Here is a 14,472-nt window from a genome sequence, read left to right as displayed (position 1 = left end):
GGATTGGACATTCTGGAGGCAGGAAACATGTTTCCGCTGATGGGTGAGTACCGAACCTGAGGACACAGCTTAAAAATACGGGGTAGATCATTTAGGACAGAGATGAGGAGAAACTTGTTCACCCAGAGAGTGGTGGCTGTGTGGAATGCTCTGCCCCAGAGGGCAGTGGAGGCCCAGTCTCTGGATTCATTTAAGAAAGAGTTGGATAGAGCTCTCAAGGATAATGGAATCAAGGGTTATGGAGATAAGGCAGGAACAGGATGCTGATTAAAGATGATCAGCCATGATCATATTGAATGGTGGTGCAGGCTCGAAGGGCAGAATGGCCTACTGTTGCACCTATTGTCACCACAGTTATCGCTTTTAATGTACTGTAATACCATCGGGTGAATCGTACTGTCTGGTTAGTGGGAGACCAGTATTACATGTATTGTTTGATTGATGCTCCATTCTGAGAAAATTACTTGACATCCAAGACCTTGTAGGAAACTATATGTTGTATATTTTCTTGAATATTTCTGCAGTTTAGGTTATCTGATTTTCTTCCTCCCAAATAGATGGAGTTTCATAGATTTTTGTCTGAGGTGGAAGTAGGAGTAGATCATGTGACCTTCGGAGCCTGCTTCTTCTTTCCATATGAACATCAGCCTTAACCCAAGCTCCACCTACTGCCCGTATCTTTGATTCCCTGAATGACCAATTATTCTGTCCATTTCTGTCTTAAGTATATTCATCAACACAGCAGCTGCAATCGTCAGAGATTGAGAATCCCAAAGATTCACATTCTCAAAAAAACACGCATACAAATGGAGGCGAAATGATTATTAGTTTTAGGTTGACTTTAGGATGGAACAATCTGGGTATAATGGTGCAGTATATTATATGGGACCGTATGCAGTGCCTCAATGATGCTTTTGTGAACGTCCTGAATATTTCTTTCTGCCCCAAACTTCAAACTAGGCAGATTACCCATGATAAGTGAAGGATGCGTAATTTTCCAAATATAACTTAGATCCTTCTAAGCTGATATATCCAAATGTTGTATTTCAAATGTTGAAGTGGTGGAAAGTAATATGGTTAGATTTTTGATTGCCTGCAGTGTCTACTGTATAAGGTATTCTGAAATCATTGTGTTTGATTGAAATAATGCCAGTAAATGATCGCTGTATTAAAAATACAATGCGACACAATGAATGCTTTCTTGATAAATGAGCTCAAGTCTGCAGTATTGATTACAATACTTCAAGGTGAGTGGATTGGTTTCTGAGCAGGTTCACAATCTAATTTCAAATCAAATAATCTTTCAGTTGCTAAAATAGACTGGAAGAGGAGGTCTGAATGAACTGAATGTATTATAAAAAAAAAAGTACCACTGTTGTACTCTGCTTATGTATTTTAGTTTATTTCTAACTTCATTCTTAATAATTGAACATTAGTAGTATTTAATGTTATAGACTGGAGTTGGTCATAACCTTGGAATTCCTGTGTAAAATGAAATAAGGGTCTTGTACCACAATGGATAGTCCCTGCCTCTGGCTCAGGAGATCAGGGTTCAACATCACCTACCTGCCTGGAGGTGTGTCATAACTAATCCGAACAGATTGATTAGTATATAAAAAAGGAAAAGGAACTGACTGAACTGTAATGGCTGCCTTTGGAGTTATCTATTCATAATTTGTCCTCCCATAAATAAAAGCTTATAAAAATATATAAAGATTAGCTCTAGTTCTGGAAATGGAGGGTTTGAGACATAAAAATAGACTGGAAAGGCTGGGACTTCTTTCAGTGGAGCGTAGGAGATTGAGGAGTGACCTTACTGAGGGTTTATAAAATTGTGAAGGGCAGAGATTAGGTGAATGACAAGGTCTTTTCCGTAAGGGTGGAGAGTTCAATATGAGGTGGCATATTTTTAAGGTGAGAGGAGAAAGATTTGAAAAGGTATGAGGGGCAACATTTTTACACAGAATGGTTTGTGTGTGGAATGAACTGTCAGATAAAGTGGTGGATGCAGATACAGTTACAATGTTTAAAAGACATTTGGATAAGTTCTTGAGTAGGAGGGATGTGGGCCAATTGCAGACAGGTCAGACTAGTTCAGTTTGGGAACATGATTGGCATGGACTAGTTGGGCCAAAGGGTCTGTTTCCATACCCTATGACCCTATAACCCCGTGAGTATGTGAGATGACTTCCAAAACATTGGATTTCATAATGAAACTAAGTAGCAAACAACTGACAAAAATAACTTACTTATCTGTGAGATTGGTATTATTTTATGCCATACTCATAATTTCAGAAATGTGTATGGTGGGTATAAGTTTAAATCCTAGACACACAGTGTAAGATTATCAGAGCATCTTTTGAAGGTGGTTTTCAGTCACACTGCACATATAAAGAAGTACAATGTCCAAATAAGGAGTCAGATAAGGACACAGTAAAACTGTGCCCATGGCAACCTTAAAAGACCTGAGAATATGGAATGCAGCAATTGCGGCACGGTGGCTCAGTGGTTAGCACTGCTGCCTCACAGCACCAGGGTCCCAGGTTCGATTCCAGCCTCTAGGGACTGTCTGTGTGGAGTTTGCACATTCTCCCCGTGTCTGCGTGGGTTTCCTCCGGGTACTCCGGTTTCCTCCCACAGTCCGAAGATGTGCAGGTCAGGTGAATTGGCCATGTTAAATTGCCCATAGTGTTAGGTGCATTAGTCAGAGGGGAATGGGTCTGGGTGGGTTACTCTTCAGAGGGTCGGTGTGGACTTGTTGGGCCGAAGGGCCTGTTTCCACACTGGAGGGAATCTAACAAATTACTGCATCCTCCATTCTCTTGTTCTTCGTGCTTGATTCTTGTGTCTACTGTTTAACTACTCCTTGGGGTCCGTATTCTCACTGTTGTCTCTGTAATAGTATGACTTCTGAATTCTCCATTTGATATCTTGGCTATTTTGACAGCCTCTAGTTTTTCTCTTCCTCATAATTGACACCACTTTCTGTGTAGAGAAAGTGAGACTGCAGATACTGGAGATCAGAGTCGAGCATGTGGTGCTGATCAGGCATCATCCGAGGAGCAGGAGAATCAACGTTTCAGGAAGGGCTTATGCCTGAAACGTTGATTCTCCTGGTCCTTGGATGCTGCCTGACCAGCTGTGCTTTTCCAGCACCACATGCTCGACCACTTTGTGTCTACTCTTGTAATTTTAAGAATTTCGATTAATAATAGGTAATATCTACAATTTTAATTTTTTTCTTGTCTAAGTATCCTTAATGTAAACGTTGTCCTTATTTGCCATACTTACAATTTTCTTAAAGATGCAGAAAACCTTTTTGAACATGAGCTTGGAGCTCTCAACATGGCTGCTGTACAGAGAAAAGAGGAGAGAGCGAGTTTGCTTAGTAACCTGGGACCCTGCTGTAAAGCACTTTGTTCTCGGAGGGATCTTGCCATTCGCAAACAGCTATTAAGAAATGAAAGAGTAAGTATCTTTCCACTTTTGTTTTATCACTAACTGGATTTTATTTTTGCATTCCTTCCTTTATCTGCCTTTCATAAACTCCCACTTACAATTAATCTCTTAGTGTCCATTCCCACTGTAAATCCCATTTCTCCATAAATATATTTCCTTGTTGACTGTTCTGGTTCTTTGCCCTAATCCATGTTTTTGTTTTCAAATCTTTGATCTTGCTCTGTTTTACCTCTGCAATCTTCTCCAGGCTTCCCCACACACACTCTTTAATATCAGATTCTGGCCTCCAGTACGTCTCTATTAAGGCATGATTAATGGCAGAAATCTCAAATATTCAAGTTTTTATTTCTGTAGTGCAATCTCCCTGTTGGCTTTTTTTCTTTTTGTTGTCTGTCCTGTTTTTCTCTTTGACCTGTTCTCCTTTTCAAAAAAAAATTCATTCAAAATCCATTTTTCACCAAGCCTTCACTGGCTCACTCCTACTCTGATGTACAGTTTGTTCGTCTTAGTATGTGAAAAGCACGATGTAATGCTGTCTTTTGTTTAGAATATTATTGTTGCAAATTTTCTCCCTGTTTTGCTTCAACGCACTGTTACTGATGCTGGAGGTTCATTTGTTTTTGGTCTCTGGAGGAATTAACATATACAGGTAGTTGGAACCTCTCTCCCCTAAATTCCAAGCAAACAGCGCTATCTTTGGAAGAAAAGGTCAGCTCTTTAGGCCCCATACTTGAAAATCATCTTCGGGATCATCCCCTGTCTCTTCACTTCCATTCCCTTTGATCAGGTTTTTGTTCTCCTTTGTCTCTTGGGTGTATACTTGCACAGATCATTGAAGGTAGAGTGAGAAGTTAATAAAGGATACAGTGTTCTGGGCAGTATTAGTAGGAGCATAGAGTGCAAGTGTAAGGAGGTATAAGGCACTTGTGATAATTAATCACAAGTATTGCATACAGTTCTGAGTGCCGGACGTTTGGAAGGATGTGAATGCAAGAGAGATTCAGGAGAGTGGCTCTGGAGACCAGGAACTTCACTTGTGAGGATATGTTGTGGAAGTTGGGACTGTTCTCCTCGGGAGAGAAGATTCAGAGAAAATCGATTCGCAGGTTTCAAAATCATGACGGAATAATTAAGGGTAGAAATGGAGAAACTATTGCTGGTCATTAGAAGATTGAGAATGAGAGTGATTTAAAGTGATCTGCACAACAAGCAAATGAGAAAATATCTTTTTCACCTGAGTGATTTGGGTCTGGGTTGCACTGCGTGGAAGGCACCTTGAATTGTCCACTCCTGCTCTTTGCTCTTATGTGCCAGTGTTCAAACTAGAAACCAGGTTCTCATTTGTTCAAGGTCTGATGTTGAGTGGGCTGTTTGAGTGATTTATGAGAAAGAAGCCTTTTTGACATTTGTACTTGCTAGAACATATAATGCATTGATGTTGAGACATTTGTTTTTGTTGGTTTTGCATTTATTATTATATTTGTATTTATGTTTATTTCTCAGGGTATAATAAAGCAGATGTACGCAAATCAACCAGTCGTGGACAATGACCTTCTGAGATCAAGCCTTCGGTTGTTCAAACGCAAGGCATTATGTCGTGGTTCTGGACAGGAAAAAAGTGATGAGACCAAGATTTCTCGACCAAAGGTTAAACAAGAAGTTTGTGTTACATAAAATTTTAGCCGCATCATGGATTGAGTTTGATTTTGATGAATCTGTATATAAAGAATTGGACCCGATACCTGAACAATTGGAAGGATACTGTGTGCTTATTGACAAGCCTGACTCAGGACTGTAATGGTCAGACTTTAAAGTTCTAGCTTTCAAGAGTATTTGTTTTAGAAGTTCTGATTGCCTTGTCAGATACTTTTCTATGTACTGGACAAGTGAATGTTTCATTTTTGCAGTACAGTTTTGAAGTCTTTAATAAAACCTTGTCAGCTTTGTGCTTTTTTTTTGTTTAAATGCGTTTTTTTTTTGTTTAAAGGCGTATTCAAAAGGAGGTGATTCTTAGGAATTAAATCCAATCACAATTTAGTATCTTACCATTGTGTGTAATGATCATTGATTTTTCAGCCTCGGTAATGTTCAGAAAGGTGAATGCTTTTGTGTGTCAAATCTTTATACGAAGTATTCCAAGGCACAGTCAACTGCTTCTTCTCGTCCAGGGGTATTTACAACCTTGAAAGAAGGAAATCTTACCAACTAATGAATAAATAATGTTCACTTCATTTAATTTTTAATTAAAGAGCCAGATAATGTATTTGATTATAGAGCAGCTTAGTCGACCGATTTTAAATTTCTTAAGACAAATTGATGTTAGCAGCAAAGATTTCCTTCAATCTAAACAAAGCAATTGTGTGACCTTTGTGTATGTCTGGTTATGTTACAGCTAAAAGACCTCTTCAAATGGGTAGTTGTGCTCTGGTGAATGTCCATAGGTAAAATTACGTTTCTCCTGTTCTCTTTTGTTGAGTTCCACACATGCACAAATGTATTTGAATGTTTTCATGCACAATGCTATTTTCATCGCCAAGACCATAGGGTCATCGAATGATACAAAACCGAAATAAACTGTCGTCATTTGAAAACCTGACCTCGGACTAATTAAGAGGTTAACACAGGTCTGTGAAACTGTGCAACCCTCCTGCATCTTCTGGTACCCAAATGCACAGAAGACTCACTTAACTCTAATATTGGAGGAATCGATTTGAACGCAATGCGTTACAGCAATATGGATAAAGCACGAGAAGACAAAACCTATTGAATTTGCCTCTGTGGTTCAAAACAAAATGATCTTATCTTGCCAAACTTGTAAGACTATTACATTTCTTCAAAATTACGTGCAAAACGTAATTAGCAGACATTTTTCATATCTATATTTATACAATGCACTGTTTGAATTTTTTATGAACTTTTATGCTTTACGTTCTTATTTAATTTTGAATAAATATATTAGTTGATTTAGCCTGAAAAGCTGGTCTCAGTTTGATATTCACCATTCTGAATTAATTATGATATGTGTGACGGTCTATATTTAATTCCAGTGAACAAGTTTCTGCATGTGTGGCTACCTTCAGGTGAAACAGTTAAACAAGGATAGATTCTTGAAAGTACGCAACTTAGTTGATTATAAAGTTCTAGATCTGTTTGTGGGCACTACTATTGAAAGAAAAGCTAGTTCACCTGTTGTGAACTGTCATGATTTGGTGGTAGTTCTGGATTTCTTGCTTACAGTTAAGAGTTAGCACATAGTTTACAGTAACATTTTCAAGATACCCCTACCTCTTGATCCCCCATCAAAGAAAATAATTGGCTGCTCATTTGGCCACTGTCAATAATCAAAGCAACTTTATCGGGACAGCAGCCTAATCAGAGTTAAAATAATGAGTAAGTATCATACCTGATTGCATGCTCAGGGAATTCAGGTACAGCTTTAACAAGTGCTGTTTAGAATATCATGCAACTGTACAAGTTGCAAGCACTCAGGTAATGTCCTTGAGGTAGGATGGTCTGATGGTGTGAATTATGTGATCCCATTACCAGTCTGAAGATGTACACAATGCTAATTCTGATTCTTGAATGTTGAATTCCAAACCACAGACAATGACTTGTGGCTGTCCTCATAATGAGATGTTATTTAGTAGAGGGATCAACTAACTTCATAGCTATCAGGTGAAGAGAGAGAGCAGTTTGCAGGGTTGTTAAGCACAGTATTTTTTAGTTCTTGTTTTAAGACAAATTCAGTCACAGTAAAATGTTCTTGTACCCTGAGAGACTGTCAGTAAATGAGTAATACTAACCAATCTCTGACAGCAGGTTCTTCTCTGTCATGGTGAGTTGTATGTGTTTAATGATTCATCATTTTATACCTGAACTATCCCTCTACTCTGAGATGCATACTCCCAAGGGGAGAACTAAGAAACAAAGCAAATAAGGTAATCCCATACAGAGGCTGGACAGAATATGCTCTCTAGGGGGATCAGTATGATGAATTATCCTCAATAAAGAGAAATGTAGATCCAACTAATGAGTAAACAAACCAACCCATCCTGTGTGTTTTAAACAAATTATTGATCGATAATAGCTATGGCCTTGACTGTCTTGTTGGACAGCCTCACTGAACTTTAGTTTTCTTTATAGTGAAGCCCCAGCTATAAATCCCTACACCGATCAATAGCTTACATTACAACGTTGTTTAAAATATGCAGTACTCTTCCATTTAATCAATGTACCATTGACTGCCTGTATCCCATATAGGTACAATATTCAAGAAAATATTAACCCTCGACACATCAATCTGTGATAGAAGGCGATTACTCTGTAGAACTGTTCATGTTTCAGCCATGAAACTGGTTGCATTAACCATGTTTTTGCTAAATATCATGAATCTCCCAAGATGGTGTATGGTATAGGTTCTGTGGGCAATTGAAATTGTAGTTACGGATGTGAATAGCTGACGTTTGGCTTGGCCATGGTCCCGATTTCTAACACGTAATTTATTGTTCTTCGTGTTTAATGTACAGAGTGTGTGTTTAAAGCTTTCAGCACCTAGTTTGGACTTTGCCTCAATATGGGATCTACTGTTAATTGGATTTTCAAAAAAGATTGATATTAAATTGCACCAATTTAATTTGAACGAGGTTAAAAAGTTGTTCCTGATTATGTACATTTACCCTAAATTTGAAGGAGGATCTTTCACATGTCATTTTTAAAGGAGAAGGTTATGTAGATGACACCAAAATTGGAGGTGTAGTGGACAGCGAAGAGGGTTACCTAAGATTACAACAGGATCTGGACTAGATGGGCTGAGAAGTGGCAGGTGGAGTTTAATTCAGATAAATGCGAGGTGCTGCATTTTGGGAAAGCAAACCTTAGCAGGACTTATATACTTAATGGTAAGGTCCTAGGGAGTGTTGCTGAACAAAGATACCTTGGAGTGCAGGTTCATAGCTCCTTGAAAGTAGAGTCGCAGGTAGATAGGATAGTGAAGAAGGCGTTTGGTATGCTTTTCTTTATTGGTCAGAGTATTGAATACAGGAGTTGGGAGGTCATGTTGCGGCTGTACAGGACATTAGTTAGTCCACTGTTGGAATATTGCGTGCAATTCTGGTCTCCTTCCTATCGGAAAGATGTTGTGAAACTTGAAAGGGTTCCGAAAAGACTTTCAAGGATGTTGCCAGGGTTGGAGGATTTGAGCTATAGGGAGAAGCTGAACAGACTGGGGCTGTTTTCCCTGGAGCGTCGGAGGCTGAGGGGTGACCTTACAGAGGTTTATAAAATCATGAGGGGCATGGATAGGGTAAATAGACAAAGTCTTTTCCCTAGGGGCGGAGAGTCCAGAACTAGAGGGCATAGGTTTAGGGTGAGAGGGGAAAAATATAACAGAGACCCACAGGGCAACTTTTTCACACAGAGTGGTACGTGTATGGAATGAGCTGCCAGAGGAAGTGGTGGACGCTGGTACGATTGCAACATTTAAGAGGCATTTGGATGGGTATATGAATAGGAAGGGTTTGGAGGGATATGGGCCAGGTGCTGGCAGGTGGGACTAGATTGGGTTGGGATATCTGTTCGGCATGGACGAGTTGGACCGAAGGGTCTGTTTCCATGCTGTACATCTCTATGACTCTAATTCACAAATAAAGGCATGCCGTATTTAAAGCATCTTAGAGTCATATTGCACGGAAACAAACCCTTTGGTCCACCCAGTCATGCCAACCCAACTTTCCCAAGCTAAACTGATCCCAACTGCATCCGCTCGGCTCATATTCCTCCAAACGTTTCTTATTCACATACTTATCCAAATGTCTTTTAAACATTGTAACTGTAGCAAAATCCACCACTTGCTCTGGAAGTTCATTCCACACACAAACCACTCTGTGTGAAAGAAAATTGCCTCTCGTGTTCTTTTTAAATCTTTCTCCTCTCTCCTTTAAAATATGCCCCCGGTCTTGAAATCCCTCACTGTCTGGAAAAGACACCTACCATTCACCTCAACTATATCCCTCATGATTTGATAAACCTTTATAAGGTCACCCCTCAACCTCCTACCTGCAGTGAAAAAGTCCCAGCCTCTCCTTATAACTCAAACTCTCCATTCCTGGTAATATCCTGGTAAATATCTTCTGAACCCTCTCCAGCTGAATAATATGCTTCCGGTAACAGGGTGAAAAGAAAGGAAAACCAATCGCCTCATTTTTTTGATTCATTTAATTCCCCCTCCAAAGCATAAATTTCCTTGCTGGCTTGGAGATCCTGCAGCAGTTTTCCCCTTACCTGCTGTGGCTGCCTCATGAAGAAAATCACTGTCATCCCAAAACATAGCCTCCAAGGGAGACAACCTGTATGTGAAGATTTTCATGCTGTCTGGAAAATTGATACTTTCAAATTGCAAATAAACAAATAGGAGGAATGTTTATCATTTTCCTCCACTCAAATGTATGACAAATTTCATCAGATTTTTATCCCCTGATAAGAAGTCCCTAAGTGCAGTTTCCAATTTACACAAGGAGGGTGTTTTGAACAAGAAAATTGACTAAAGAAGAAAGATTGATATTTACGCTTAACAAATAAACCAAATTATGTAATTTTTATCTGTAGTCAGTATTGTGATGCAAGGAACCTAGCAATCAGTTAATGTCAGGCAAGCTTCCACATACAGTAATGACTGGATAATCTGTTGTTCTGTTGATTGAGGGATAAATATTGGCCAGGGCATAGGGAATAAGTACTCTGCTCTTAAAAATAGGTCCTATTGCATCTACTTGAGACAGTAGGCAGAGTGTCAGTAGGGAGCAGTAATGTTTTTGTACCGCACTGAAGTTCCAGATTTGAATTTTTTGAAGTCCTGGAGTGGGACTTAAATCAAATTTCAAAGCTTAACTCCAAGGTGTAAAGGGCAGCTGGCTGACCAATAAACTGAAAATCCTCCTTTCCTCTTTACTGTCCCATTCCCTCTTCAGGTTAGTGTATTTTTGCCAGGGTCTGATTTCATAATCCACAGTGGCTCTCGTGTTACCTTGCGAGAGTGCTTATTCTTTCAATACAAGCCCAGACTTTCAGATTCAATAAGCCTTCGACTCAAGGATGTTGAAATTCAAAAATGTGATATTTCAATTATACAGATCACATCTGGAGAGCAGTCTTGAACTAACGGGGTTGGATTGAGGCAGCTGGCAGAAGACTCATTAAAACTAGTTTAGACCAGTTGGACCAAACCAACTTGGTGCTGTGTTCTATGAGTACAACGTTGTATCACTGTCTTGGCTCAGATATAACACAGTCAATGACTACACCTGAAACCTTCCCAGTCAATATAGCCATCCAATGGTGTGACTGTGAAGACCCAACCTATCCAGCCTCTCATTACAAGTCAAACCTTCTAGTCCAGGTAAAATCCTTGTCGATCTTTTTTTCCACCCTTCCCAGTATCTTTCCTATAGCTGGGTGACCAGGATTGTACGCAATCCTCCAAATGTGGACCCAACGATATTTTGTGCAGCGGTAACAATGATGTCCTGACTCCTGTACTCAATGCTCTCTGGCTGATAAAGGCAAGAATGCCAAATGCCGCCTTCACCACCCTGTCTAGCTATGATGCCACTTTCAAGGAATTATGTACCTGCATTGCAAGGTGTCTCTGTTTTACAGCATTTCCCAGGGCCGTACTATTAACTGTGTAAGTCCTGTCCGACCAGGCCATAAGAAACAGTTTCCATGCTGTATGACCGGTGGTAGATTTCAAGTGGGTAAAATCGTCCTCATTGCATTTCGTTAAAACTTACATAAAATTTTTGTATATGAGGAGCCGAAATGTATTGCTGGCTACCGAGCTATAATGTTTTTCAGACCTTTGAGCCTGCTCCATCATCTCATATGATCGTGTCTGATATTCTATCTTGATGCCATATTTCTGCTTTCTCTCTATATGCCTTGATACCTTTAAAATCTAAAACTTTATCTGTCTCCTTCTTGAGCATTTTTAGTGACTTGGCCTCCACAGTTTTCTGTGATACAAAATTCTGCATGTTCACTGGCCTTTCAGTGAAGCAGATTGTCCTCACTTCAGTCCTAAGAGGTCTACCCCATATCCTGAGACTCTGCCCACTTTTCTACATTCCCCAACCAGAGAAAGCTACCTCCCTGCATCTAATCTGTCCACCTCTATTAAAATTTTATATGTTTCAATCAGATCCCCTCTCAACCTTCTAAACTTTAGTGAATACAAACCCAGTCATAGAGATGTACAGCATAGAAACAGACCCTTCAGTCCAACTCGTCCATGCAAACCAGATTCCCAACCCAATCTAGTTCCACCTAACAGCACCCAGCCCATATCCCTCCAAACCCTTTCTATTCATATACCCATCCAAATGCCTCTTAAATGTTGCAATTGTACTCGCCTACAACACTTCCTCTGGCAGCCAATTCCACACACGCACCACCCTCTGCGTGAAAAAGTTGTCCCTTAGGTCTCTTTTATATCTTTCCCCTCTCACGCTAAACCTATGCCCTCTAGTTCTGGACTCCCACACCCCAGGAAAAAGACCTTGTCTATTTATCCTATCCATGCCCCTCATGATTTTATAAACCTCTACAAGGTCACCACTCAGTCTCTGATGCTCCAGGGAAAAGAGCCCCAGCCTATTCAACCTCTCCTTATAGCTCAAATCCTCCCACCCTGACAACATCCTTGTAAATCTTTCCTGAACCCTTTTAAGTTTCACAACATCTTTCCGATAGGAAGGAGATCAGAATTGCACACAATGTTCCAAAAGTGGCCTAACCAATGTCCTGTACAGCCACAACATGACCTTCTAACTCCTGTACTCAATACTCTGACCAATTAGGGAAAGCATACCAATTGCCGCCTTCACTACCTGCAACTCTACTTTCAAGGAGCTATGAACCTGTACTCCAAGGTCTCTTTGTTCAGCAGCACTCCCTCAGACCTTACCATAAAGTGTATAAGTCCTGCTAAGATTTGCTTTCCCAAAATGCAGCACCTTGCATTTATCTAAATCTGCCACTCCGTATCCCATTGGCCCATCTGGTGGTGAGCTGCCTTCTTGAACTGCTGAAGCCCCCATGTGCTACAGGTTGACCCTTAGGAAGGGAATTCCAGGATTTTGACCCAGCGACAGTGAAGGAACGGCAAGATCTTTCTAAGTCAGGATGGTGAGTGACTTGGAGGGGAACTTGCAGGTGGCGATGTTCCCATGTATCTGCTGTCCTTGTCCTTCTAGATGGAAGTGGTCATGGGTTTGGAAGGTGCTGTCTAAGGTGAATTACATGGCCTTAGACTACATAGAGAGTACTGTATACAGTTTTGGTCATTATTTCTGGCCCAAAATACTCAATGTCCCCTGATAATAAAATCCCTCCACCCCGTGAACTTTCTCTGTCATTTCTGCAGTGCATCTTGTAAATATTACACACTACTGCTACTGAGTGTTGGTGGTGAAGTGACTGAATGTTTATGGATTCTGTGCCAATCAAGTGGGCTGTCCTGGATGGTGTCAAGCTTTTTGACTATTGTTGGAGCTGTACAAACCAGGCAAGTGGGGAGTAGTCCATCACATTCCTGACTTGTGCCTTGTAAATGGTGGACAGACTTGGGGGATTCAGAAGTTAAGTTACTCCTGCTGTATTCCTAGTCTCTCTCCTGCTCTTATAGCTACTGTGTTTATGTTGTGAGTCCAGTTCCATTTTTGGTCAATGGTAATTGCCATGATATTGACAGTGGGGGATTACTAATGGCAACACCATTGAATATCATGGCTGATTTTATAGTCCTCAACTCCACTTTCCTGTCTTATCTCTATAAACCATGATTCCCTTAATGATTGACAAGGACACCAGGTCCCTTTGTATATCTATACTTTCCAGCTTCTGGCCAATTAAGATAACCTCCTGCATATTTGTTCCTCCTACCAAAGTGAACTATCTCTCACTTTTCCACATTATATTTCATTTACCATGTTTTTGCCTGCTCAATTAACCTGTTGAAATCCTTCCGAATCAGCTTTACACCTTCCTCAAAGCACATTCCTGCTTAGCTTTGTGTCATCTGCAAATTTGGAAAGATTACATTTGGTCGTCATATCTATATCATTGATAAATGTTGTGAAAAATCTGGAGCCCAAGTGCTGAACATTGTGGTACCCCACTAGTCACAGCCTGCCAATACAAAAATGCCACATTTTTTATATAAAGGATTAGTTATTGATGAGAAGCAGAGAGTAAAGATATATAGGTTGGCAAGCTGTAACTAGTGGCATCCCAAAGGTGATAGCACAGACGTCTGAACTATTTACAATCTGAATGACTTGAAGGAAGGAAATTAAATTTGTCAATTGCACCAAGATAGGTAGGAAGCTAAGTTGTCAAGAAAAGGTAGTGAATCTACAAAAGGGATCCAGACAGGTATGGGGAAATGAACAAAAATGTGGTGGACGCAGTAAAATGTGGGAAAGTGTGAACTTGTCCATTTTGGCCAGAAGAATAGAAAATCTCTGTTATTTAAATGGAGAGAGATTGCAGAACTTTGTACAGAGGATCTGGATGTCCGGGTATGTGAATCACATAAGGTTAGTAGGCAGGTCAAGCAGATGATTAGGAAGGTAAATGAAATATTGCCATTTATTGAGGAGAAAGTGAGGTCTGCAGATGCTGGAGATCAGAGATGGAAATGTGTTGCTGGAAAAGCGCAGCAGGTCAGGCAGCATCTAGGGAACAGGAGAATCGACGTTTCGGGCATTAGCCCTTCTTCAGGAATGAGGAAAGTTGGTCCAGCAGGCTAAGATAAAAGATAGGGAGGAGGGACTTGGGGGAGGGGCGTCGGAAATGTGATAGGTGGAAAGAGGTCAAGGTGAGGGTGATAGGTCAGACTGGGGTGGGGGAGGAGAGGTCGGGAAGAAGATTGCAGGTTAGGAAGGCGGTGCTGAATTCAAATTCAGCACCGCCTTCCTAACCTGCAATCTTCTTCCCAACCTCTCCGCCCCCACCCCA

The 14,472-nt window shown here is 40.5% G+C and overlaps 1 protein-coding gene across 12 annotated transcripts in view; it reads left to right on the top strand.

Annotated features, from left to right (window-relative positions):
• Positions 1-5,697, top strand: part of zc3h13 (zinc finger CCCH-type containing 13) — a 93,040-nt gene extending 87,343 nt beyond the window's left edge. For all 12 annotated transcript variants that reach the window (XM_043700336.1, XM_043700329.1, XM_043700335.1 and 9 more), the window contains 2 exons: positions 3,305-3,468; positions 4,963-5,697. In XM_043700336.1, coding sequence (XP_043556271.1) covers positions 3,305-3,468; positions 4,963-5,133 — 335 coding nt within the window. In that variant the 3' untranslated portion in view covers positions 5,134-5,697. The remainder of the gene's footprint in view (positions 1-3,304; positions 3,469-4,962) is intronic.
• Positions 5,698-14,472: the final 8,775 nt, after the last annotated feature.

Source organism: Chiloscyllium plagiosum, chromosome 12 (genome assembly GCF_004010195.1).
Source record: "Chiloscyllium plagiosum isolate BGI_BamShark_2017 chromosome 12, ASM401019v2, whole genome shotgun sequence".
NCBI classification, from domain to species: domain Eukaryota; kingdom Metazoa; phylum Chordata; class Chondrichthyes; order Orectolobiformes; family Hemiscylliidae; genus Chiloscyllium; species Chiloscyllium plagiosum.
This window is presented reverse-complemented; position numbering and strand designations above follow the sequence as displayed.